Source organism: Garra rufa, chromosome 21 (genome assembly GCF_049309525.1).
Source record: "Garra rufa chromosome 21, GarRuf1.0, whole genome shotgun sequence".
Classification (NCBI taxonomy): domain Eukaryota; kingdom Metazoa; phylum Chordata; class Actinopteri; order Cypriniformes; family Cyprinidae; genus Garra; species Garra rufa.
In genome coordinates this window covers 31,134,405-31,160,344 of record NC_133381.1, presented here as the reverse complement: position 1 = coordinate 31,160,344, position 25,940 = coordinate 31,134,405, and the positions used below count along the sequence as shown (strand labels likewise).

At 37.9% G+C, this 25,940-nt stretch overlaps 1 protein-coding gene across 1 annotated transcript in view; it reads right to left on the bottom strand.

The window, feature by feature from the left end:
- LOC141296074 (60 kDa lysophospholipase-like) overlaps positions 1–25,146 on the bottom strand; it is a 46,350-nt gene extending 21,204 nt beyond the window's left edge. Inside the window, exons 1-7 of the mRNA XM_073827353.1 lie at positions 25,011–25,146; positions 14,966–15,095; positions 12,877–12,988; positions 6,900–7,025; positions 6,676–6,759; positions 6,072–6,198; positions 5,677–5,789 (exon numbers count right to left, since the gene is read on the bottom strand). Of these exons, the coding sequence (XP_073683454.1) occupies positions 5,677–5,789; positions 6,072–6,198; positions 6,676–6,759; positions 6,900–7,025; positions 12,877–12,988; positions 14,966–15,095; positions 25,011–25,131 (813 nt within the window). The 5' untranslated portion in view covers positions 25,132–25,146. The remainder of the gene's footprint in view (positions 1–5,676; positions 5,790–6,071; positions 6,199–6,675; positions 6,760–6,899; positions 7,026–12,876; positions 12,989–14,965; positions 15,096–25,010) is intronic.
- Between the last annotated feature and the right edge of the window lie 794 nt (positions 25,147–25,940).

The following is a 25,940-nucleotide window of genomic DNA, read 5'->3' as shown; positions in this document are numbered from 1 at the left end:
GGTGGTCCCGTTGGTACCGCTCGTGTGTTATCTGGGAGCCTGGATAGAGCTTCCCAATCCGTCTTGTTGGTTCCTTCGGACCATCATAATCGGCTAAGCCACAAAACAACCAAAGCAGGTTCCATTGATGTTAAAGGTTCTTCATGGAACCATTAATGCCAATAAAGAGCCATTACTTTTAAGAGTGTATAATGCAATATGTAGCTGTGGATGACTACTGAAATCAGTCAATACAGACATCAATTATAGGTTATTTACAGTATGATTTCACACTTCCTGTGAAACTTCACAATTAACTTCCACAATTAACTTCCAGTGAAACTTGATGAGAATCTACCATTTTAGACTAAAACAAATATATAATCCAACAAAATGGGGACTGTTTTTTTTTCATATTTCCAATGCAGTTTAATCCGAATGATAGGACTATAAATGAACATGAAGAGGCATCATAAAAAATGAAGGCAACGCTTTAGATTACAACCCGCAAAGAACTACGTAAGTAAATTATAGTGTACCTGTATAGAACGTACATGTAGGTATAAGGGAACAATATGTTAAATTTGGGTAGTAAGAGGGTAACAAGCCAGATATGCAACATGCAAAGAACTATATAAGTATACTGAATTTACGGTGTACGTTTCTGTAATTATGTACCTATTATGTCTAGGTTTAAGAGAACAATAGGCTATGTTACGTTTTGGTAATTCGGGGGTAACAACCAGATATGCAACCTGCAAAGATCTGTGTAAGTAAACTGAAATTACAGTGTATGTTTCGTATTCATATTGTACTTACGTGTAAGTATAAGGGAACAATATGTTACGTTTGGGTAATAACGGGGTAGCAAACAGATATACAAATAATTTATAATAGTATTACTTAAAAACTTAACAGGTACCTATTCTATTAAATCGTAAGTTTGGTGTAATTATACATAAGATTTTTTAAATTATTGAGAAAATATACTCTTGTTCCGTGTAATTACAGGGTAAGTGTGCCATCTGCGGGTTGTAAATTAAAGTGGCGATTGTTACCCCCTTGTTCAACGAAGTTACAGGGTAGGTACATACACAATCTGAAAATATATCTAAAATATTTTTTTTTATAGTCGCTAATCCCACCTCTCAACGTTAACTATGACTGAACAGTAATAACAATATAAAAGAAAGGAAAGTGCAATCACAATCATTTATTTATTGCAAAAATGTCAACAGCCGTACAAAAAAGTAATCCAAATAACGATGCGTTTGCAGCTGCAGTCCTCTCTGGCGGAATAAAGTAGGTTTGAGGTGCGGTAGGATGAGAGCAGAATTTAAATTGTTATTCGCTGAAAATATTATCCAGGTTATTGTCTTGATCCACTCCTCGAATTGTTTCATTTGTAATTATGATGCATGTTGGGTGTATTTTATGGTTCTATTGCTACTCACAGCATGTCCGAGAAAGCACCTTTTGTGTCCCACCACGGCAAACAAAGTTAATATTACATAAATGATTAAACGATTGCAGAAATGTTATTTATTTTAAGGGTTTAAAGTGTAGTCTTGATAACATTATGTAGACCTATTCTTGGAAACGAGCTGGCAACAGAAATCCCACAGAACAGAATGAAATGTTATAATTTCATATAAGTAAACGTTAAATGTTTAGATGATGTAAATATGCATTGTACATTTAGTGTCTGTAAAAACGTTAATAAATGTACATTTTGTAAAACCACATTTTACGTTGCGTTGGTATTTGTATTGTACCTACCCTGTAACTTCGTTGAACAAGAGGGGAACAATCGCCACTTTAATTTACAACCTGCAGATGGCACACTTACCCTGTAATTACATGGAACAAGAGTATATTTTCCCAGTAATTTTAAAAAGCTTACGCATAGATACACCAAACGTACGATTTATGCCTGGCACAGTTATAGAATAGATACCTGTTAACACCGTAACTTAGGTTTGTTTACAGTTCTTTGCAGGTCACATATCTGGTTGTTATGCCTAATTACCAAAAAGTTACACATACGTGCTTTAATAGGTACTCTATAATTACAGAAACTTACACTGTAAGTTTAGTATACTTATGTAGTTCTTTACAGGTTGCATATCTGGGTTGTTACTCCCTTATTACCCAAATTTAACACATTGTCCCTTTATACCTACATGTACGTTCTTTATAGGTACACTATAATTACAGAAACATACACCATAAATACAGTTTACTTACATAGTTCTTTGTGGGTTGTAATCTAAAGTGTTACCAAAATGCATATGTGAAGGACCTGCCATAAAAAACAAGATCATAAAAAGAGATAAAATAAAATAAAATGTGATGCACATGGCAAAGAGCCAGGCTGAGGTAGTAAATACCTGTTCCTTCCCCCATGCTGAGCTTAATAGAGGTGGTGTAAATGCTAATGCCAACTCCTGTTTTTTTTTGTCAAGAATTAGACATGCTCCATAACTCTGTCTCATACAGACCAAATAACAGCATCTGACCAAATAAACCACTACAGAAATCTGTAAAGTGTTCAAAGCATAATGTCTGCATGTGAATTAAACTTTTATCACATGTAATAGATTTCCTAGAATTTTCTACAAATGCTTTGTCACTGTTACACCAGGCCAGCAGAGGGAGCTCTTACCCACACTGACTGTTGCTGCTCCCTCTGCTGCCTCTATGGTAGCTTCCTGTTTGTCAGCCATAAAAGCCAGCTCAGCACACACACCCACTGCAAAGTATTGATTTGCTGTTGCGAACTTTACCAAGTGTTTTCCTTGCTCCCAGGTCTTCCCTTGTTGTTTTCCCCTAGCCATAGTTCCGGTTTTGTTTTCTCAGTCTTAGCCTTAGTTTCCCAGTTTCTTGTTTTCATTTTCATTGTTTCCTTTGGACTGCCCACCTGGATTTGACCCACGCCTGTTTTGTTGGATTACGCTCTTGGATTGTCTTCGCTGTTGTTGTTTGCTGGTGATTTCGCCCCTTTCTGTCTGTCTACGATCTTCATAATAAAGCCTTGCGTTTGGATCCCCACTCTCAGTCGTCCCGTTTGTAACAGAATACTTCGCCAAACCCGGATCCAGCGGCTTTATCCACCAGCAGAACTACCCTTCAGAATGGATTCAGCAGGAAGTTTGTCCAACCCCGTAAGTTTCCTCTGCTCCATTTTTCAAGATGGCCGTCCTATCAAATGTTATGTTGAGGAATTTATTACGTACAGTCACCTGGCACCTTGTGACGAATTTATGTTGAAGGAATGTTTTTGGAGCAGGTTGGACACTGACATCAGTTTGTGTTTACCCGATGAGGACCCTAGTTGGACACTCGCACAATTTATTGGCTTTGTCTTATTATATTGTGGATCTCCGTTCACTGTGGGAGTACTCGAAAGGTCACAACACAAGATGTCTGCCAGCCCAAAGCCACAGCACAAGATGTCTGTTAGCTCCGAGCCACGGCACAAGATATCTGCTAGCCCAGAGTCTCAGCACAAGATATCTGCCAGCCTAGAGCTACAGCACAGGATGGCCACCATCTTAAAGCCTGTTAATAAGATGGCTGTCATTCCTGAACCTGTTCACAAGATGGCTGCCTTTCCAGAATCTGCTCACGGGATGACTATTCTTCCTGAGTCTGCGTTCAAGATGGTCACCCAATTGGACCCAGCTCACAAGAAGTCTACCACGCCTAAGTTCTCTCGCAAGATGGCTGCCACCCCAAGGCCCGTTCACAAGATGGCCGCCATCCCCAAGCCTGTTCACAAGATGGCTGCCACCCCCAAGCCCGTTCACAAGATGGCCGCCCTTCCAGATCCTGTTCCAGAGACTAATATCCAGTTTGGAGGACCTACCACTGCTGTCAGTACGAACAGTCGGTCTCTTACAGCCGGCACCTGCTCACTCCATGTCAGCCAAAACCACGTCAGCCAAGCCAGCATCTGCTAACTCCATGTCAGCCAAGCCAGCTTTCACCAAAGCCACGTCAGTCAAGCCAGCATTTGCTAACACCACGCCAGTCAAACCAGTGACTGCTAATGCTACGACAGCCAAGCCAGCTGCTGCCATTGTCACGTCTGCCAAGCCAGAGCCCGCTCATGTCATGTCAATAAGACCACAGCCAGCTAGCGTCATGTCTGCTTCTCTTGAATCCACCCCGGCTGCTGTCTCTGCCAAGTCAAGTCATGTCACAGCTGCTCCAGCCAAGCCATGTCCAGTCACAGCCGCTTCAGCCAGGCCATGCCCAGTCACAGCTGCTCCACTGAAGCCAAGTCCAGCTGTTCCACTAACGCCAAGCCCAGTTACGGTTATTCCACTAAAGCCTAGTCAAGTCACAACAGTCCCAGCCACGCCAAGTCAAGTCATAGCTGATCCTTCAATGTCAAGCAAGGACTCACCCGAGCATCCAGAGCCAGGTCATGTCTCACCCAAGCCCTCGCTCCCAAGCCTCACACCCACTGGACCGGTGGGCATTCCTCTGCCAACTGCGTTACCTGTTATGGCAATCGCCATTTTGAGTGTGTGGGCTGCACACTGCGCCCCAGTGGCCTCTTCTGCCCATGAGTCTGTCCACAAGTTTACTCTGGAGGCCTCATCTGCACGCATGTCCGCTGCGCCTATACCTCTTTCGGAGGTGGCGTGCATAGCGGAACTCCACGCTCTGCCCGCTCCGCCAAGGCTTCACGCTCTGCCTGCACCGCCAAGGCTTCACACTCTGCCTGCACCGCCAACGCTCCCTGCTCTACCTGCTCCGCCAAGGCTCCTTGCTCTGTCTGCTCCGCCAAGACTCCCTGCTCTGCCTGCACCGCCTAGGCTCCCTGTCATCTCTGTCTCGGCTTTTGGGGCCGTTTCAGAAGTCTCTGTCTGCCCAGTAACGGCCACGAAAGCCGTTCCTGAAGTTCTCGTCTGCCTAGTCACGGCTATGGAGGCCACGTTCTCCCATGAACTCTCTACTTCTCTCCTTGCTCTGTCTGCCTCCTCTGTCCCTACTCTCCCCAGGTCCCAGTCCATGATGCGGCCGCCTGTTCCGCCCTGGAGGGTTTCTGCGCCTCCTGTTCCGCCCTGGAGGGCTCCTGCGCCTCCTGTTCCGCCCTGGAGGGCTCCTGCGCCTCCTGTTCCGCCCTGGAGGGCTCCTGCGCCTCCTGCCTCTCTGTTTTTTGGAGTGTTTAGAAGCCGCTCCTTGTGGGGGGGGCTATGTTACACCAGGCCAGCAGAGGGAGCTCTTACCCACACTGACTGTTGCTGCTCCCTCTGCTGCCTCTATGGTAGCTTCCTGTTTGTCAGCCATAAAAGCCAGCTCAGCACACACACCCACTGCGAAGTATTGATTTGCTGTTGCGAACTTTACCAAGCATTTTCCTTGCTCCCAGGTCTTCCCTTGTTGTTTTCCCCTAGCCATAGTTCCGGTTTTGTTTTCTCAGTCTTAGCCTTAGTTTCCCAGTTTCTTGTTTTCATTTTCATTGTTTCCTTTGGACTGCCCACCTGGATTTGTTTTGTTGGATTACGCTCTTGGATTGTCTTCGCTGTTGTTGTTTGCTGGTGATTTCGACCGTGTCTGTCTGCCTACGATCTTCATAATAAAGCCTTGCGTTTGGATCCCCACTCTCAGTCGTCTCGTTTGTAATAGTCACTCAAGATGAAAGATGTTTAAGAAAAATTGTGGCAGATTTCCATTCAACCTTACTGTATCAGTAGTGATCCCCGGGAAGAGTCGCAGGAGACCCACATTGTGGTTCATGTGTGTGTAGACTGTAAATTTGCCAGTTGTGCTGGGTCGCCACACAGAGTCCCAGTCAACTAAAGAATACAAAATGTAAATTTTTACATCAAAAAAAAAAACATTAGTACAATTATATCAGTAATGGGGAGGTTGACGTAAAATTGCAAACTGTGACAACATTGTCCTATTGTGTGACATGCTATAGTTCATATTTCAATAAAGCACTTTAACATACAGCATAGCTGCTCAGACAACCTAAGTTATGCTCACTTTGAATGTTATTCCAGTTTTTTAAAGCATCACTAGATTAATAGACAGATTTCTAACTACAGCCTAAAGTTTGGAAGAACTGGAATTACTCTTGATGTCAACTTCAGAACTGGCTAATGGTGGCAGGTTTGGTGAGGCGAATGCTTTAAAGCTTCCAGAGTCCACTTTGGTGACACGATTGCCTCGGTACAGCTTATGATGAAAATAGAGGCAAACCTGTGAAGAAACAAATAGAAAGTGGGCTATTATCTTGTCTTTTACTTAATTCAATCAGTGCTTACTTCATTCACTTTATTTATTTTAGTTGTGTGTCAGCCTTCATTGGAACGCCTTATCATGGGCCGACTGAACTTGTACCAACTTGTTTGACAGGTGGTGTATAGGTGTTTGTGCATTTGTGCTGTCTGTGTATACATCACTCTATTTGAACAATAAGACTAGACTTGACAATTAAAACAGCTAAATATGTACTTCAAGTTTCATGGTTTTTAATTTTCCAGCCATACTCTAAACCATTTATCCTCTGATTTATTTATTTTTATTTTTATGACACTGAATACAGTGTTAATTGAGCAGTTAATTGAGTTTAAAAAGTGCAATATATGACAGATATTTGCTGATTTTATTTATATCTTACACATACTGCTTTGCAATGGCTATAAAAGCATCTCTGTGAACAGAAACCACTCTCACCTCAGGGATGGCAAACTGTCCTGCAATCAACAGCGCCCCCAAGAGGTTGTCCCTTCCATCGCTCCTCATCTCAAAGATGGGAATCTGCCACATACAAAGGCATTACAAGTAAAAAAAAAAAAAAATTTAAATAGTTCCCTCAAAAATTGTAATTCTGTCATTATTTTACTATCATATTTATAAAAACTCATTTTAGGGTGAACTGTGCTTTTAAAATGTGTTACCTGTGATCCAGTGAAGATGACGGGCTTTCCCAGGTTCTCACACATGAAGGATAAGGCAGAGACAGTGTAAGCCATCGTGTCTGTGCCATGCAGAACAACAAATCCATCATAGTCCTCATAGTATTTCTGTGAACGAGACAAAAAGGTTGAATTTCTCAGCATTAAATGATGCTTTGTTTTGCTAGTTTAAATTTTATTTGGAGTATTTCTTTTTTGCACAATGTACATTTCTTAATATTATGCCTAAAATGTGTTGACAAATCATTATTAACAAGGATTGTATGATCTCTGTAAGTCTTTAAATGCAAGATGTTTATTAAGCACATAAATATGTAAATGTACATAACTGTACAAAAAGCTACAAAAAATGTGTGTATATACATATATATATATATACATATATATACACAATATATATTTACTTGGGACTGTTTATGAGAAAAGCAAAGGTTCTCTACAATCTACAATTAGGTAATTGTATAATACTTGTACACAGGGGCGGATCTACCGGGGTGACCGGGGTACCCCATTTACCACCCCAGCAGCACTAGTGTCCTATGCTGCGTCCCAATTCGCCTACTTATACTATGCCCTAAAAGTATGTACTCTTTTTGTGAAGAAAAAGTACATACTTTTGAGTATGTAGCAGAATAGTAGGCAAGCTTTGGGACATACTACTTCGTCATAACTGCTTCTTTAACCGATGCTCTGTTGATTAGTTACCTGATCCTGTCACTGTTTAAACTGCCCTGTTAATCATCACAGTAAACATGATCTACATTTCATTTAATTTAATTTCCTGCCGTATTAGAGAGAAATGAAGAGGTACGTTCTTTCACGAGCCTTTCATGCCGAGAACTCTGCTCTTGTGTTTGCATAATTATGCATTTAAACGTTAATGACCAAACCTATCAATATAAAAGTTCATAATGTTGCTGCACATGAAATGTAATGCGAATAACATTTAAAAAATATTTTTTTAGCAGGTTACACACTGATTATACCTGTCCGTTGCATATCCTCCATGTTTGTAGTTTTTTTTAACACTTTTTATGCGTGTTTGTAGTTCTAATCGAATCCTCGTTCACCGCACAATGTGTTGTGGGCAATATTAGCCATTAGAGTGTGCATTGATCCGCACTTTGAATTCCGAAGCTAAGTAGTACACCCTCCGGGAATCTTTGGAATACTTTTTTAAACATACTACGATTTGGGACATACTAATTCTATTTTCGAATACTATTTAGGACAGATAGTATGCGAATTGGGACGCAACACTAGTGTTCTAAAAATAAGAGTTTCCTCGACCGATTTACAGCAGAGACTCTAGCTGTGTCTCATTTAGAAGGCTGTGCCCTCCGGAGGTCACATTCGAAGGCTGCATACATCATCGAGGCTGTCTCATTTCAGAAAAGCAAGTAGGACACTTCAAATGCGACCTTCTTTCACAGGAATTCTAAGGATGCATGAGGTGTACCCTTTGCTACTACAGATAACCCACAATTCTTTGTGTTGCAAACAACTGTCGTTAATTTGAAAAATGCCGGCATCGGCAGATGTACACACAAGTGGTGTTTACAATTTAAATCGGTGAAAACGGATAAACTTTGTTCTTAATTTATCTTCACTGATAGACTTTGTTCCTCCTATTTTTTTTTTCTGTAACAGAAGCTCTGTAGCTCCTCAAACATTGAACAAAATAAAACAAGTAAATGCAGGGGTTTTTTTTCAAATTACTTTCTAAATTTTTTTTTTAAAAATCCTTTATTTAAGTAGAGTTAGACGCAACAATGCTCTAAATGTGTTGGCATAGCAATGTGATAAATCCTGTTTCTGCAAATCCTACGAAGGCAGTCTCGTTTATTTCTAAATTGAGGACACTTCGTATACACATCCTACAGAGGATGCAACCTCCAGAGGATTCGACCTCCTGAGGGCGCAGCCTTCTAAATGAGACACAGCTTCTGTATTTTGATGCATAAAAAATAGCGTATAGTGTGACGAGCGTCCCAATTATCTATCAGCGTCGTCCTGGAAACCAAGGACGGACACCTGGAAGAGCTAGTCAGAAGCATAGACTGTAAAAAATATGGACGTAATGTCCGTGACATCACCAGTAGGATTCTGAAGAGTGATTTTGAAGCCTATAGTGGGCGGGAGTCGGCCGTCGCCATCTTAGAATTGCGTCACCGCGCATCAATCCCGGATAATCGAAAATGGGCAAAAAGGCGGGACGTGGGTGGAGCTGGTTGCTGAAACCACGCCCCCTAGCGCAACAGTGGTGACAGCAGCGGCAATTCCCCTGTCACTCAAGTGGCCACACCCTTAATTATGCAGAATTTTAAGGCTTAATATAACTTGAGGATGAGGATGAGAGGAAGAAAATTCACCCCCCTCACAGTTGACATGAAGGGCAAAACTCCCTAGGTTACTAATGTAACCCTAGTTCCCCTAGGGACCAACGGGAAAACGAATAATGAGGTGACCACCGCTCTACCCCAGGGAGGCATGCCCTCAGCCTTCTTGGCCTGAAGGACAGCCCGCAGGTCCATCTTTGGCTTTGGAGGCCGCAACTCTTTGTGGGGGAGCTTTTGTGTGTCCCTATATGAAGAGCTAGGGTGCGGCTGGGGCTGCTCCCGTCCAGCAGCCCCATAAGACCGACGAGGGAGATAGCCCTGGAACACTGCCGGCTGCTTACGAGCCTCCTGAAACCTATCCACCGCCGAGTTAACGGCTTCGCCAAATAGGCCAGAAGGCTCTAGTGGAGCGTCCAGCAGGAAAACCCTGTCGCGCTCACCTATCTCCGACAGGGTCAACCACAAATGCCTCTCTGCGGCCACCATAGCTGACATAGACCACCCGATTGCTTTAGCGGTCTGTTTGGTGACACGCAGAGCCAGGTCAGAGACCTGGTCTCCCTCATCTAAGTCTTTGAGCAGGTCGGCCTGGTAAGCCTGCAACACCGCCATGGTGTGCAGGCAAGAGCCAACCTGACCTGCCACCCAATACCCTTTGCCCACCAATGTAGATGTTATTCTTAAGGGTTTGGTGGGCCTTCAAGGACAATGCTGCCACGGGGGACAGATAGCTGGCTAGCGTCTGTTCAATCCGGGGCATCGTCCTATATCCGTGTTCACCCACCCCCACCATGCTGCTATAAACGCCAGTGGAGGGAGAGAGAACACAGGCCGAATATGGTCTCTTCCACGATCTTGGGGAACAATGGCAGACCCCGGCGTGGAGAAGGTAAGTTTGGCTTGAGAAAGCGTTTGTCCAGCTTACTTTTAACTGGGTCATGTACTTTCTCATCTGGCCATTCTAGCTTTAACCTGGCTACAGCACGAGTTACCACCTCCACTAGCTCTTCATACAGGGCAAACTGGGGGGGGGGGGGGTTCCACCGTTTCATCGGCAACCTCACCCTCTCCCTCCTCAGAGGAAGAGAGATGAAGCACCGAGCCTTCTCCCCGGGGGGAAAAAACCGCAGTGCGGGCTTCCGACTCAGATTGAAGGTTGGATCTGGACGCTCCTCCAGATCCATCTGTGAACCCCATCATCTCAGCCGCCGCTCTGCCTCAGCAGAAGCAGGACCGGAACCACGGGGCACGGTGGCCAGGGCTCCATCCGCAAAGAGAGCCCTCCGGGAGCGAAGCAAGCGGATAGACATCCACTCACAATGCGGGCAATCAGCCCCCTCGAGGGCTGACTCCGCATGCCTCGCTCCCAAACATGCAACACACAGTTTGTGTGTGTCCCCACCCACTATAAAACGAGGGCAGGGAGGCACGCTCTGTAATGCTGCTTATCTTTTTGTTTTTCCCCCCTTGCAGACATATCTCTCTCAAATAAAATTACTGCAAACTGGCACAAAAAAGCAGAGAGATACAAAGACACACATAGGGCACTGCTGAAAGACAGAAGCTGCTGATCGTTAAATGAACATGTTTGTGAATGAACACATTTATGAATGAACAGACTCTGCCTTGGCAAACACGAGACTTGAGCTGCGGGAAACACCCCCGAGAGCGCTCTTCTCGAAGTGAACTCTCAGAAAGGGAAGCTGTGAGCTCTGACTCAAGGGATGAAGTACCGCAGTGCAGGCTTCGAAACCCCGAGACAGAGCACGCTAGAATATACGTGTAATCCCCACAGCGCCCGTCCTGCCTCTGCAAAAACGGGACCGAGCCACGGGGAAAACACTACAGGCAGTCAGCTCCCTCGAGAACTGACTCCTGTGCTTCACTCTCAAACAGACAGCACAGAGATCGTGTGGATCCGCACTCGTAAAAACGAGGAAACGGGGGAGCACACCTTCTGAATTGCCTGCTTATTTTGGATTGTTATTCCCTCAAAAGAAAGCCGTGCGAACTGGCATGGAAAACAGGGAATACAAGAGACACACAGAGCGCTAGCTGAAAAACAGAAGCTGCCGGCTGCACACGCCCCACATGCTTTATAGCTTCCAAGTCCCTACATCATCTGCCCATGATGTCGCGTTTGTTTTATTGAATTTCACACGTGTTTCAGAGCATGGTCTCGCTTAGGGCGTTCTCCATAGCATTTTTGAACGCAGCTTGAGTTCCCGGTGGGGAACTCAATAAAGAGAAGTTAAATATACCGTAACATCTAATTTAATTCATCGGACTTTCCAATCCAGATATCAGGTTCAAGTCAATCACACATCAGCCTTTATTTCATTTTTATAGGAAAATGTAAAAATGTGCACCCTAGTGTTGGGCTGTGCAATTAATCAAAATTCGGTTTCGATTTCAATTTCTGCTTCAAACGATCATGAAAATGCAGTAATCAAGATGAAACGATTATTGCGCCCCACTCTGCCCCCTTTCGAGTGGTGCGCTTTCGCTCCTCCATAAAAGCCTAATTTCACCTACAAATCAGCTAAATCATGTAACGTGACAAATAAAATGGGACGTGCTTGATTTATTAATGTTTCTTTGATGTTATGTTTTTAATAGCGCATAAGAAAACTTGTTCTGTGTATGCGCTCAGAGATGGAGCAGATCACCGACATGTAAAGTTTTCTTTTAGTTCAGGGTGCAACTAAACGCTCAAATACATGCAAAAATATTTCAAAATGAGGTGCTTGGTGATTATTAATGTAAACTCTTGTCAGTTATGTCTTAAATGATCATAAACAGTTGAGAATGAAAATACGTGTGTAACATTATAATGGGTCGTGTGGTTAAAGCGGCAACACATAATATTCCTTCTGCCGTCTCTGTGCCTAATATGAATAAAACATAAAAATACAAAGAGACACATCACTCACTGCTCTTGAATGAAGGACATTTTTAGTTTTAATAAGAAACAAAGCATGTTTAACTATTATAGTGAAGACGCTGTTTTATTTCACATTCAAATAATTACATTCCATTTCTGTAGTATTGGTAGACTACTTTAGACTAGCATAAAAGTACTCAGTATTTTTAAAGCACTGTTTTTTTGTTGTTTTTTTTTGTATCTTTTTTCTCGCTGTATTGCTATCTTGAAATTAATCACTATGTAAAGTTTTGGAGCCTGTCATAAATATTCGTTTAAATAATCGTAATTACAATATTGACCAAAATAATCGTGATTATGATTTTTGCCAAAATTGAGCAGCCCTACCCTAGAGTATACACCAAATAAGAATAGCATTCCTTGAATCCACAAAAACCATACAAAGATGCTTGCTTTAGTGTTGCCACCCCTTGCCACCCCATGAATAATTTTCTAGATCCGCCCCTGCTTGTACATATATTTTTCATTATAATTGTGATAATTTAATTTTCTTATATAATTTACAAAAATGGATTCACATATATTACAAAACATAGACGTCACAAAATCATCTGCTCTACATCACAGGGAATTTTTGTGCTGTATTTCAGATAACCAAACTGTCTTTAAAAATCATCCACATACAAGATCAATCAGTATTTCTTCATTGTGTGTATAGAGATGATTAAAAAGGCACCTCGATGTCTTTTCCAATAGTGGTCCAGTCATTCGGAGTCATATTGCTAGAGTCAAGCAGGGGAGAGTACTCCAAAAATGTATACACAACCCTCTTGTCCAGTTTAGATTTTCTGAGGTGAGAAAAAGAAAGAAAATGAGATGTTAAAACAATGACAAAAAGCTACAAAAATCGATTAACATCTCATTTAGTTATCTAAAACCTAAATAATAATAATAATAATAATAATAATAATAATATTATTTTATATATATATATATATATGTATGTATACACACACAGTACAGACCAAAAGTTTGGACACACCTTCTCATTCAGGTGTGTCCAAACTTTTGGTCTGTACTGTAGATATGAATTCAACTGAAAAAACTTGTAAAAAAATATCTTTCAGGTGGTCAAATAGCAAATAGCAAATAGTGGAGCTCTGCAGCCACCTACTGGTAAAAGTTATTTGTAGTTGTTGTTTTTTTACTTTTAAAACTGGATTTTCCAAAAAATGAAACTAAAATGAAAACTAAACCATGTGAAATTATCCATGTTATCCCCATGAATTAAAGTTAGAAATGTGGGTCTTTTATAAAGTGAATTTTATAAAAACCCATTTAAGAAATATTTATTTAATAATTTATATATATTTAAAAAATATCACTAACCCACTGAAAACTGCACAAATGTAGAGTAAAAACTTTAATAAACAGAAAAATATACAGTACAGACCAAAAGTTTGGAAACACCTTCTCATTCATTTGAATGAGAAGGTGTGTCCAAACTTTTGGTCTGTACTGTATATAAGTGTCGCCTGAAGGTTAAAAATGGTACTTGTAGAAGAGGAGATGGAATGAGCAAATGTTGTGAAGATGCAGAAATCAGAGTTTGCTTGGTGTGCATCATGTTAGCATGTTAGTTGTTTCAATTTCTTTGTTTTTTAAAAGGAAATCCCTCCTAACCCTCACAGCATCCTCCCAGCAAATAAAGACGTGGAAGAGGCTGCAGCTCAGTCCTTGTTCTGTGAATCAATAGAATAGAAGGGGGCTACAGCAGCCCAACATGTGCGTCCAGACCCCTACTTCCTCTATGATAAACATGAGGCTCAACAGATCAAATTAGCCTCCCTTTAGATCTGCAAACCAAAACATGTGTTTGTGATCATGAAAGGGTGCCATAAGAAAAAATACAATGTGTTCAACTATTAGCGTATAATTTACAAAACACTGTTGCTATGGGTGCTAAAAGGTCGTCTGCACTAATCTAGATAGTGAAAGCCAGAGACAGAAACAATTTGCTGAGACTGAGAACCACTGACGTTATTGTAACACTTTTTTTTTTGTAGTTAATATAGTACTGTCAGAACATTGTTAGTAATTCACACACAGAATTTTCCCCTCTCATCTGCGCTTTTATGGAATTGCGCTCTAATGCTAATTTGCCCTGTTTAGTAAAACTGGCCCTTAGTGTGCTTAACAAGCTGAAGTGAGTAATGTCTGTGCCACTAGCACCAAATAGAACTGCAAATATAGTGACTGTGTTCAAAAAGGTTTTCCAAACACTCATCTCCTCGCTTTTATTTAGACAAACAGATACCTGCTGCACCAAAGTCATGTCTCTGCATATTAACATGGGATAGGAGTTTTTTTTAGTAGTGTTTCCTAACTGGTGGGACAAGACCCAAAAATGGGTCACAAGACTGTTCTGATAGGAATGCAGTAAGTAGGGGGAAACAATGCAATGCAAAAGTCTATAAACAATTAATTTGTGTTTAGTTATCAGTTTTAACATATTTTTTGTTTTTGACATCAAATGTTGTGTGTCCAAACTTTATGGTGTTGTGGCTAATACTAATAAAATAGTATTTGTTCAGTGTTTTGAGATTTATTGTTTTTTATGCTTTTACGCATTTTCAGTGCTTAGTAATTTTGGATATTGTTGGGCCTATACAGTTCACGGTGGGATTAATACATTTCATGTTTGACTTAAAGGACCGTAAAACAATACATTTAAGGAGTAAATCCAAGTCCTGGAGCAAAATCAGTTGAGAACCACCTCCTTTAAATAATAAAGCTGCAGAATACATGTACACATTGGAACTTACGGCAGCACCAATGTTTTCTCTTCTGGCTTGTAACATTCATACAGCTTCGTCTGTTCTGCGTACTTCTCATCATGCAGAATGGGGAGTTTGCGCAGAGTTTTGACAAGAGCATTGTATTCTGGAGACAGAACTGCAAATATAGAAGAAAAGCATGTAAGAAAGTTGCACTTGACAACAAATTCATATACTGTATATACCTTTATACACAATAATTAGTTATGGTCCTTAAATCTGATTCAGTTGTGGTCTTGACCGGTCATGAAATAAAACCCAGAGTCCTTTTAATCTGAGACCAAGACACAAATGTACAAATGTAATTGAGATCGAGACCAGACCAAGACCTTCAAAAAATGGTCTCATACCAAGACTGGTCTTGAGAACTACAACCACGGCCGTGCACATGGGGCTGACCTGGTGGCTAGAGCCACTGCCCCTCTGCCCTCATTGGCTGAGGTGCCCCTCTCACCAACCCAGCTGAAAGCGTTCTGTTACCAGCTCGAACTAAAGATCCACCGAAATCCGCTAATCCGCTCCGTGTTTTCCCGCCTACTCCGCAGCTTTAGTCACATTCTGTATGCCCGCACTCTGGAGAGTGGAAGAGACAGTTCCCGAACCATGTTGCATTAACAGGTGTGCAGTACTATCCAAATTACAAAAATGTGCTGTTGTAGGCCGACTTTGTAGACAAAACAAAAAACAATGTCTTCACCAAAAAAGGGAAAAGAGCAAAGAGAGGCTGCTATAAGGCAGTTCAAAATTGCAAACATAAATTCAAAGCTCCAACAAGCCAGCAAGTCATTTATAGAATATTTATGAGTTTTTTTACATTTTAATTATTGTAATTAAGTGTATTTTTTACTAGTAATCTACAACACATCATATTTATAATATTTTATTGAAAACATATTAATAGTAGGCCTATAAATGGCTAAAAAAACATAAATGTTCTAAATTAGTTGTTTATTAGTATATAATATAGATTAATGGTGTAAAATATTAAATGTCTAACAACTCAGCATTTTTAAAGTGTAAGATGTACCATCTGGGTGTAAAATTGCCTTTTGACTGAATCTGATTCAAACCCATGTGAACTAAATAATTATTTAAAAACTAATTTAATAATTTCCTTTTACAAACAGTCAAATTTATTTTCATAAAGTTAACATTAAAAACATAAAACCAACCAAATTAAGTTTAAATTATAATATTTAATTGTTTGCATTTCTGAAAAATTATGTTCAACACCAAAGTTGTAATTTTCCTAAAAACAGACTAAACAGAGAGTTTGTTGGCCATTAGCAACTACGGGTGGAAAGATACAGTATATCTGAATATATCGTGATGAAAAGCATGCTCTGGTTCTTATCAGAGAAGGATTTGGTGCACTTGTACACTCAAAAAACTACAAATAATATGTATATATTATCAACTAAACCAGTAATGTCACATGAAATACCAGTTTATAATTCAGTGCCTTATGGTGGGGTAAGTTAAAATGCTGACTCAATTTACCCCACAGCATTTTGCTCACTTTGCCCCATTGCTGCCATTTGTAGAAGAATTGTAAATATTGTGCAAAAAAAAGAAAAGAAAAAAAAAGACACTAAAAATGCTATGTCGACTTTGGTCACACAGATAAGCAGGGCCGTGCAGAGACCTTTAAAGGGGCAGGTGCTCAAAGTATAAAAAGGGCATCTGAAACAAGGCATTAAAGAGCCCCTAGGGTCCATCACCTCATTGTAGGCATCCAGTTACTTATGTAACAAGTAACAATGCCATTAATAAGACAAATTATGCATTATTTGAAGTTTAAATTGCGTTTCAGGACTCAAACAACAGAATCAGTAATATTTTTTTCACCTTGTATTGTATTGTATTGTACAATTTGTATTGTATTGTAAGATTGTAGACAACAGGCTTTACTGCAGAGTATAGAAATAAAACAAACATATTAAGGAAATAATTTTATTTCACTATTTTAAATATTTTAAATATCAATTTAAGGCAAATTGTGACCCTTTTTAAGAGTCGCAGAAGTAAAATTAACAGTATGAGTAGGATTTGACAATGTACGGTAGAATATTAAGGCATAAAATGGCATGATTTATAATTCAGATACAGCTTCACACAAAACAAAACAAAATATCTTATACAATGGAACTTCAGCCTTTTAAAAGGGATAAATCGAGTTTATCATTTATTATATTTATTTAAAACATAAATATTACTGTCTTATTTGTTTAGATTCTTAGAAGGCACATTAACTTCTTTCACATTTACAACTCTGTGTTTGATGCATAACAATGTAGGTCGATAATTGCAATAATTTGACCATAAAGAGCTGAAAAAATGTGGAAAAGTAAAAGTCATTCTCTGTCACAAGGGGGCGCTTTAAGAGCGCTGAAATATTAAGGTTTCCCTAGTAATGGCTGTATACAAATCAGCATTAACGCTGTTTATCAGGCAATAAATGAAAATGCCAACGACATGTTTCTGAGGACAGTCGGTTCCCTTCAGATACATTCATATAAAGACATCAGTACCGCGTTTTGACTTTTAAACCTACAGCATGCATATTTATTCAATGACATCATTGCCTTTTGAAGTTTAATCCAGCCCTATGGCGATTCTCATCTTTCCGTCCCCAAATGTACGACCTATTTTCTTATACTATTTAACATATTTCAAACTTTTTATGGCCTTAAATTTGATACAACTAAATTGAGGAGTTTTTAGGACCTGCAGGTGCCCTCTGACAGAAGGGCACTTTGGGCATCTGAGCAAAAGGGGCGGGCACCCTATGGCCACGACATAAGGATGTTGTTACCTCGACAAAATTATCTAGTGGCCGCGACACATTCCCACAAATTTATATCACCAATCATGTCCCCTCCGGCCACGGTATGTATTGAAAAATAATTTAAATGAAAGTTGTAAAAACCAGACAATTAATTGTGGTTTTAAAGTATTTTATATGAAACTCTTCACATTTTTAATTATTTACACTTTTCCAGTCGTTTTTCCTTAACAAAATCAATATCTTTAGGAAAAAAAATAAATCCAGTTCTGCATTTTCTAAATAATGAGTAATATTGATTCAAATCAAGAAACAGGTTTGTGTTGCCTGATAATGATAATAATAATAATAATAATAATAATAATATTATATATATATATATATATATATATATATTTATTTATTTATTTATTTATTTTTGTCTCTTAGAAATACACATTTGATAGTAGTTTGAGACAGGATGCAGATATATGCACATTTATGTTTATTTTCAAAATCAGTTATATCTGTAAAACTGTAGCAACTTCATTTTTATATGGTGAAAATTTATTATTCTGACTGTTTTTTTTAACCATTCATCTTCCATAGTAGCATACATTTAGATCCAAGGTTATTTCGTAAATGAAAACCAAAACTAAGACGAAAGTGATTGATCAAAAAACAATTTTGTAAACTCAAATAAAAACGTCAAAATAAATCAAAAACTTAAACGAAATGAAACTAACAACAGTTATTGAAAAACTCACTGAAATAAAATAATAATTATCAAAAATAAATGATCGTTTTCGTAATTATTACGTTCTCACCCCATGGCGGAAAAATAATAAAGACTGCATCCTGAATCGCACCCGCATGAAATCTAGGCTACTGCAAGAGCTGATTAATAATTAAGATTGAGATTCAAACACCCACACCACACCATCTCATTTCTTAATGACTAACGATTGCTCAAGTCTATTAAACCTTTGAAAAAGTCTTACCGGAACATTCAAATCTGTATTTGCACTGAGAGAGCAGTCACCATGTTTAGGACAGAAACAGCTTCACAGTCTTTTCAAATAGCCAGTCAGGATCAAAGGTCAGTTTCCCAGCCGGCACATGACCGATCTTCAATGTTGAAATTTGGTTGAAATAAGGTCAGTTGTTGTTTCAACGGTGAAACAACGTTGATATAACATTGAATACTAAACGGTTGAAGACCAGTCAACACATTAATAAAATTCAACGATGAAATTTGTTTGAAATAAGGTCAGTATGGAGTCATTTATGTGCCGAAATTAAACAAACAAATACAGCGTTTTGCAAACAAACACAATCTGCTTTGCAAAGAAAAAAATTGACTTTCAAAAAAACAAAAAGTACTATGAACAAACACAAGTCAATTTGAGAGAAAATGCAGAGGTATAACAAATATATGCATTGTGTGTTGCAAATATATTATTTTTTGTGAGGAAAACTTGGCTTTCTCACACGTGTGCACTGTGCAGACAGATTTTCTCACAAATGCGTCCATATTTTCTTGCAAATGCAATGGAGCAACTTCCTCTTGCAAAACAGCAGATGGCGCTATCGTTCAATTTACTCTATTCTCCCAAGACCTCGAACAACGTGTTTATATGGTTTACCCGTGTTGGCTAGATGGTATACATCTCTGCCCGGAAAACTTACAATGAAATTATTTTTTCTACCTATTAGATTGGTTTTTTTTTTATGTTTACACCTACCCCAACCCTAAACTTAGCCCTTACTATAATACAAAAACAGTATTATTGTTGTACAGTGTGATAATAATGCATGCCCAGTAGCGAATCCTATCTCCCTTCTAGCATAAACCGGTTTACCCTTATGTCCCAGAGGAATATTACTATATTTATAATTAAACATTTGATGTTTTCACAATGCTGACTCTACCACGATATCAGTGAAAATATCTCCTTTAAAGTGGTTAGCACAACTGATCAGTTAATGGCTTGGCATGGCTAAACAATTAAGCTATAGCCTGTTCATTTTTTTTTTTTTTTTTTTTTGAGCGAATTTGAGTTTTGAAATGTCAACGAAGAACAAAAACCGGTGTAGTAAGTAGACATAATCTGCCAGGTCCTGCAAACATACACTGTCTAAATCAGGTAAGAAAATAAATCTTTATTATTACCTTTCAAAAAATAATACAAGAGTTTACAAATTCGTAAAGGACATGTAACCTGCTTAAGTTAAAAACTTGAGTGTGTGTGCTGCTTTTATCATAGACGGCAAAAGCTAGATGCTAGCGATATAAGCTTATCTGTATATCGGGTGTTGTATAGTGCTGGTATTTTTTAATGTCTGTCTTTGAGAGATTCACATTTGGATATGAATGCCATGCATTACTGTAGGTGTGTTCACATTTTTAATCCTATAATAACAGTCTTAAAGATGACATTCTTTTCAGAATATCATATAATGGCAAATGTCTTTATAATTTAAACAAATTAAGATTGTTTAAAGGAATGGTATAAAGCGAAAAACAGCTTTTTAAGAAATTTTCAGTAAACCATCTATTCTGTCCCCTTGTAGAGTCATTAAGGATCCAATTTATTGGCGGTTTGGTAAGGAATTATTCATCTGCTACTTTGCACTGTCAATTCTGGTAGAGATTCATTGATCATTTCTTATAGATTTACTTAATTTAATACAAATGTACTTTGTACTGATTTTACTTGTTTTACTAAATACACTGTATAATTAGGTTTCTGTTGCAAGTTCCATTCTCAAACTCCCATTTCCATTGCATAAACGTACACATCTCTTGTAATGAGACACATTTGTAAACCTGTTTTCTATACTACATAACTAGTTGTCCACCAAAATAAAAGATCAAGTGGTTTCAGTAAAAAAAAAAAAAAAAAAAAGGTTTCTTTTGCAAGTGCAGCACAAAATATGCATGTTTTTGTAAGAAAACTTTGAATCTTTAACCTTCTGGGGTCTAGGGATTTTGAAAAATTGTAACATACCCTGACATTTGAAATCTGAAAAAAATACACTACCAGTCAAAAGTTTTTGAACTTTATTCCTGTCATTAAGGCTGAATTTTCAGCATCATTACTCCAGTCATTCACATAATCTTTTAGAAATCATTCTAATATGCTGTTTCAGAAACATTTATTATTATTATCAATATTTAAACAGTTGAGTAATTTTTTTCAGGTTTCTTTGATGAATAGTAAGATCCAAAGATCAGCATTTACTTGAATAAATATCAGATTTTAGAAATAAATGATGTTTTATTAACGAGGTTCGGGAGGAGCACGATCAGATAATCAATCCATTCGGCACAGGTGCAACTTGTTTAACCAATCATTGAATTAGCGCATCATCTATATATTGCCAGCCGTCTTACCTTTCTTGGCATCCCTCCTCCACCCCTACTCCCCACTTCTAATCTGTTTCTATCCTAAACTAGCAGGGGGAGTTCTCTGGGTCCGGCCTGTATTCCGGGCCCGGAACCCTTCCCCAGGACAGCACGCCAAAATATGCTTATTACTCGCTCAAGCAGATTAGATGTAAGGGCGAACTCATGAAATACTTTAATTTAGCAAGAATGCTTTACATTGATCAAAAGTGATGATAAAGACATTAATAATGTTACAAAAGATTTCTATATCAGATAAATGATGTTTTACTTTTAATTCATCAAAGAAAACTGAAAGAATTATATTGAGCTGTTTTCAACCTAAATGTTTTTGAGCAGCACATCAGAACATTAGAACTATTTCTGAAAGTTAATGTGAAAAATTCTTCTTTGACATCACAGGATTACATTACATTTTTAAATAGAAAACATTTTAAATAGTACAAATATTTTTATTCAGTTTTTGGTGAGAAGAGACTTCTGAAGAAGAGCAGAAGAGACCATTAAACATGTTACTGTCAGAAAACTTCTTACTGGTAGTGTCTAAAGTCTGATTACTCTATTAATCACAAACTGGGCTCCAATAATATGTGAGCAGCATTAATGTATTTGGATTGTATTTGGATTCTTCTTCTACAGGTTTTTATTTATTTTTTATTAGTTTTTATTTTTTAATATATTATGTTTTATACAGTTTACGTTTCCAAAATAAAACTTGTTTCACAATATTGATCATGTGTTAGTTTATTGAAGTTGACAGTAATCCATTGCTGCTAGTCATTTCATTTTTAACTTTTATGTGTGTACAGTGTTTATCTAAATGCAAACCGGTTATAATTGAACGTACAGTTGTGTATTTACCGTTGTTGAAAGGTAAGACGGTGAAACAACGTTGCGATTTTAACTGTGAATCGTGGGGAAATCTCTATAAAACTGAAACTTAACCAGAGGTGGGACAAAGTCCTTGTTTGGCAAGTCACAAGTAAGTCTCAATTCATTGCCCTCCAGTCCCGTGTCAAGTCCCGAGTCAAGACAGGCAAGTCCCGAGTCAAAGGCCAACAAGTCTCAAGTCAAGGCCAAAGTCCTACGGTCTGACCTTCGAGTCTTTTCGAGTCTTTTTAACAGAAAAATAAAATGTATACAGATTATGTATGGTTGTAAGATCTGTATTCATTAAACAAACCTTTTTTTATGAAAGAACATTGCTCAGATATATATAAATACAAATGTAATTTTCTGAAAAAGTGCTGAACAGTGCATGCTGCGTCTCGTCTCCACAGCATGTAGCACAAGAACGAGTTGACCTTGTATCGCAAAACAGGTCTGAAAAACTGAACCAACTTTCTGAAATTGTCTTCACCTGAAATTATTGTTTCAAAACTAAAATATATCCTTAAACTAAAAACCATGCCTTCACCCTCAAAACATGTACTTGGATGAAGAGAGGATCAAAAATATAGTCCTCCAAACAGTTTTACTTTACTTAAATGTATCACCACAAAAAATATGTTTTACCACAATACCACAATTTCAGTATGTTTAACTACTTTCAAAAGTGTAACCAGAACCTTTTCAAACATGTCTCCACTTTATAAAAGAAAATCACACCCCAAAAATCAGTGTCGTGACTCTCCAAAACAAAATACACAAAATATCCATAGTTTTGCAAAACATTTTTTCTAACAACGTTTTCACATATCCATAGAGAGACTGGTGTGTGTGTGTGTGTGTGTGTGTGTGTGTGTGTGTGTGTGTGTGTGTGTGACAGTTTGAGAGAGAGAGATGAGTGATTGTGTGTGTGGTCCCGTTTGTGTAGGTGTGTAGGACTGCTTGTGTATAGCTATATGGGCATAGGCGGAATGTGTGTAAGACTGCGGGGACCTGGGGCAAAAAAAAGCCACTAAATTGGACATATTCCCCTGAACAACAAAAAAATAAAATAAAAAAATAAATAAAATAAAATAAAATAAAATAAATAAATAAATAAATATATTACGTCTGTTGCTAATAAAATGAAAATGAATAGAAAGTGTCAATTGCGACATTACATTAAGATCTGCTCATCTGCACCGTAATTCTTTTTAAGCGTTTTTACAGTGTTGCGTATTATAACCAATCACACACGATTCTGTTGAGTTTAGGAATGCAATGGTCTAATCAGAAGCGTTCAAATGAGTCTTGTCAGTTTTGTTGAGTGTGCGCAACTCTTGATTTTTCTCATCATAAACAACAAAGCTCAGACGTACCTACAATGTAAGTAGGAGATTCATTACAGGAATACAACAAATTCATAGTTTACATTTAAGATAAGATATAAGATAACATGTATATTGAAAAGTTCTTTAAAAGCATCTGGAATGCAATAAAGTATTTTTTAAAGGTGTTTTTAAAGCATTTGCGGTATGGATTAAAATACTAATAGGCTAATAAATAATTCGCATATTGTATAAAATTGCGTTGCAGCAAATCCTCTAAATTTTAAGATATTTAGAACAGAGAAACATAAAAATCAGAAAATAAGCAGCTACAATAATTAAAGTTTTAATATACTCTATGCCAGTATAATTTGTAATTATAATTATAATTTTATAGTATATTCTATAACATTATAATTTTAATAGAATTATAAAATAAATATAATCGGGCCTGTTTTAGGCTTTTCCTTATTTTTATATTTTAGACATTCATAAATAAAGGAGATGAAGAAAAAAACTACTCGCCATCTCTTTATTGGACGTGCCTTTATACAGAAATATCTTTAGATCTTTACAGATTACATAATGAAAGTTTCTATTTTCGATTTGAATTATTTCATTTTAAAGTGGTAATTTAAAGCTTTCTATAATAACTGATGACGAACAAAGCAGGATCACAGTAAAAGACATTAATCTGGTTATTTATACACAGGCAATCAATATTTATTTTTGATCGCCCTTATTTTAACTGCAGATTTTTCATAATAGAAACACTGTGAATGCCAAAAAAAAAAATATTTCACTCAAATCACTCAATTAATGAAAGTGTCTGAATGCAATTGCTCCACACAAATATAATTTACATTAGTGAAATTAATATGCACTATAACAATATAAGAGAAATTAAAGACAACGATGACTTTTAAAAGTTTAGCATAATTTGTTTGCATAGCTATATTCGAAAATGCATTATTATTGCTTGGTAAATTAGCCTCTTTTTTCAATTGATGTATGCAATATATCTGATATACTTATAATTTTATAATAATAATAATAATAATAATACATACATACATACATACATACATACATACATAGCCTACTGTGCGACTACGTCGCAATATTGGAAATAGCCTACTTCAAGGCGAGCCACAAGCAACGTGCAAACTTTGCGCAAGAGTAATGCCGGGTCAATTCACTAATACAGAAAGTGAAGGTAAAAATAGCATAGGCTACTCACAGACCTTTTTAAGGCTGCATTAACGGCGCATAAGTATTTTCTTAGAGATGAGGAGAGACGTAATCTACTTCAATATATGCTGATAACAGCATTTAACTGTCTTAAATTATTCCCTTAATATATATTTTGTGGATCGTATAGTGAAAAACGAGATGAAACGCATTTCGCATTAAACAGGTTATTTTTGAAAATCTGTGCATGAAATAAAGCTGCTCTTCATTTCATTGTTGACTGTAGTGTTAATCATTTAAATTATAGGCCTGCAATTAATTGTAAAAAATTAACAGACTTGTTTTAAAAAACCTTTTGAAAAACTTTTTCAATGAGGAGTCAATTAATAACTTATAAAATATTGTGTTATGCTTAGGCCTACAGCGCATCATGCAGTGATAAATGCGCTGTAAAATTCAGCTGAATGTGTTTACCGCCGTCATGCAAGACCATTCCGATGGTTCCGCCGGTGTTTATGACCAGGACCCTCGTCTCAACATCAGTGCTCGTTTCAGGAGACCCCGAATGGCCGCAAGAGACTCTTCTACGACCCATTCCAACGACGCTCCGGCAGAGAGACTTCTGCGACTGAAACACATCGAAATAACTTATCCAGCTACATCATGACTGATTAAAGGGCAATTCCATTTAACTCGCAAAGCACACAACTAACCAGCAGTTTCTTAAAGAGACAGTGCGTTAATTTTAACTACACTCCAAAAAAGATGGTTCTTTACATTTATTTATTTATTTATTTATTTAAAATCTGTAACTGTCAAAAATCATTACTGATCTTTTGTAACCCAACTACACAGAATGTTAACACACTCCCAACAGCTAATGGTTTCATTCTTAAATTTAAATACAAATTTAAGTTCAAAATTGTAACTGGTTTCCAAACAAGCATGGTCTTTTCTCTTTTTAGTTTTTTTAGGTCACATGTAAGTCTGTAAAGCTGAGGATATAGATGGGGTTTTGTGTAAATAAATAATTGTTTTACATAAACAACTGGACACACTGTAACTCTAAACTCAATTGTGTATTTCAGATGCATCACATCCTACAGCCTAGTCATCTGCAGTGAGAAACTGCCACTCAATCATACCAAAATACACATAATGATGGACTTAAAGGCATCATAGAGCATTTTAAAATACAATATTGTACTGGAGCTTGGTCATCATTACAATAGTTTCTATTGTTTTAGTTCTTTGAATGTTAATTTATGTTCAATAACAACTGTCATTTATTATTGTATTTTGCTATTAACTGTTGTTAGAAGACTGTTGATGTTGAATTGTGGCTACAAGATATTATAACACCAGGCCAATGGAGGAGCAAAATAAATACTAATAAATAATACA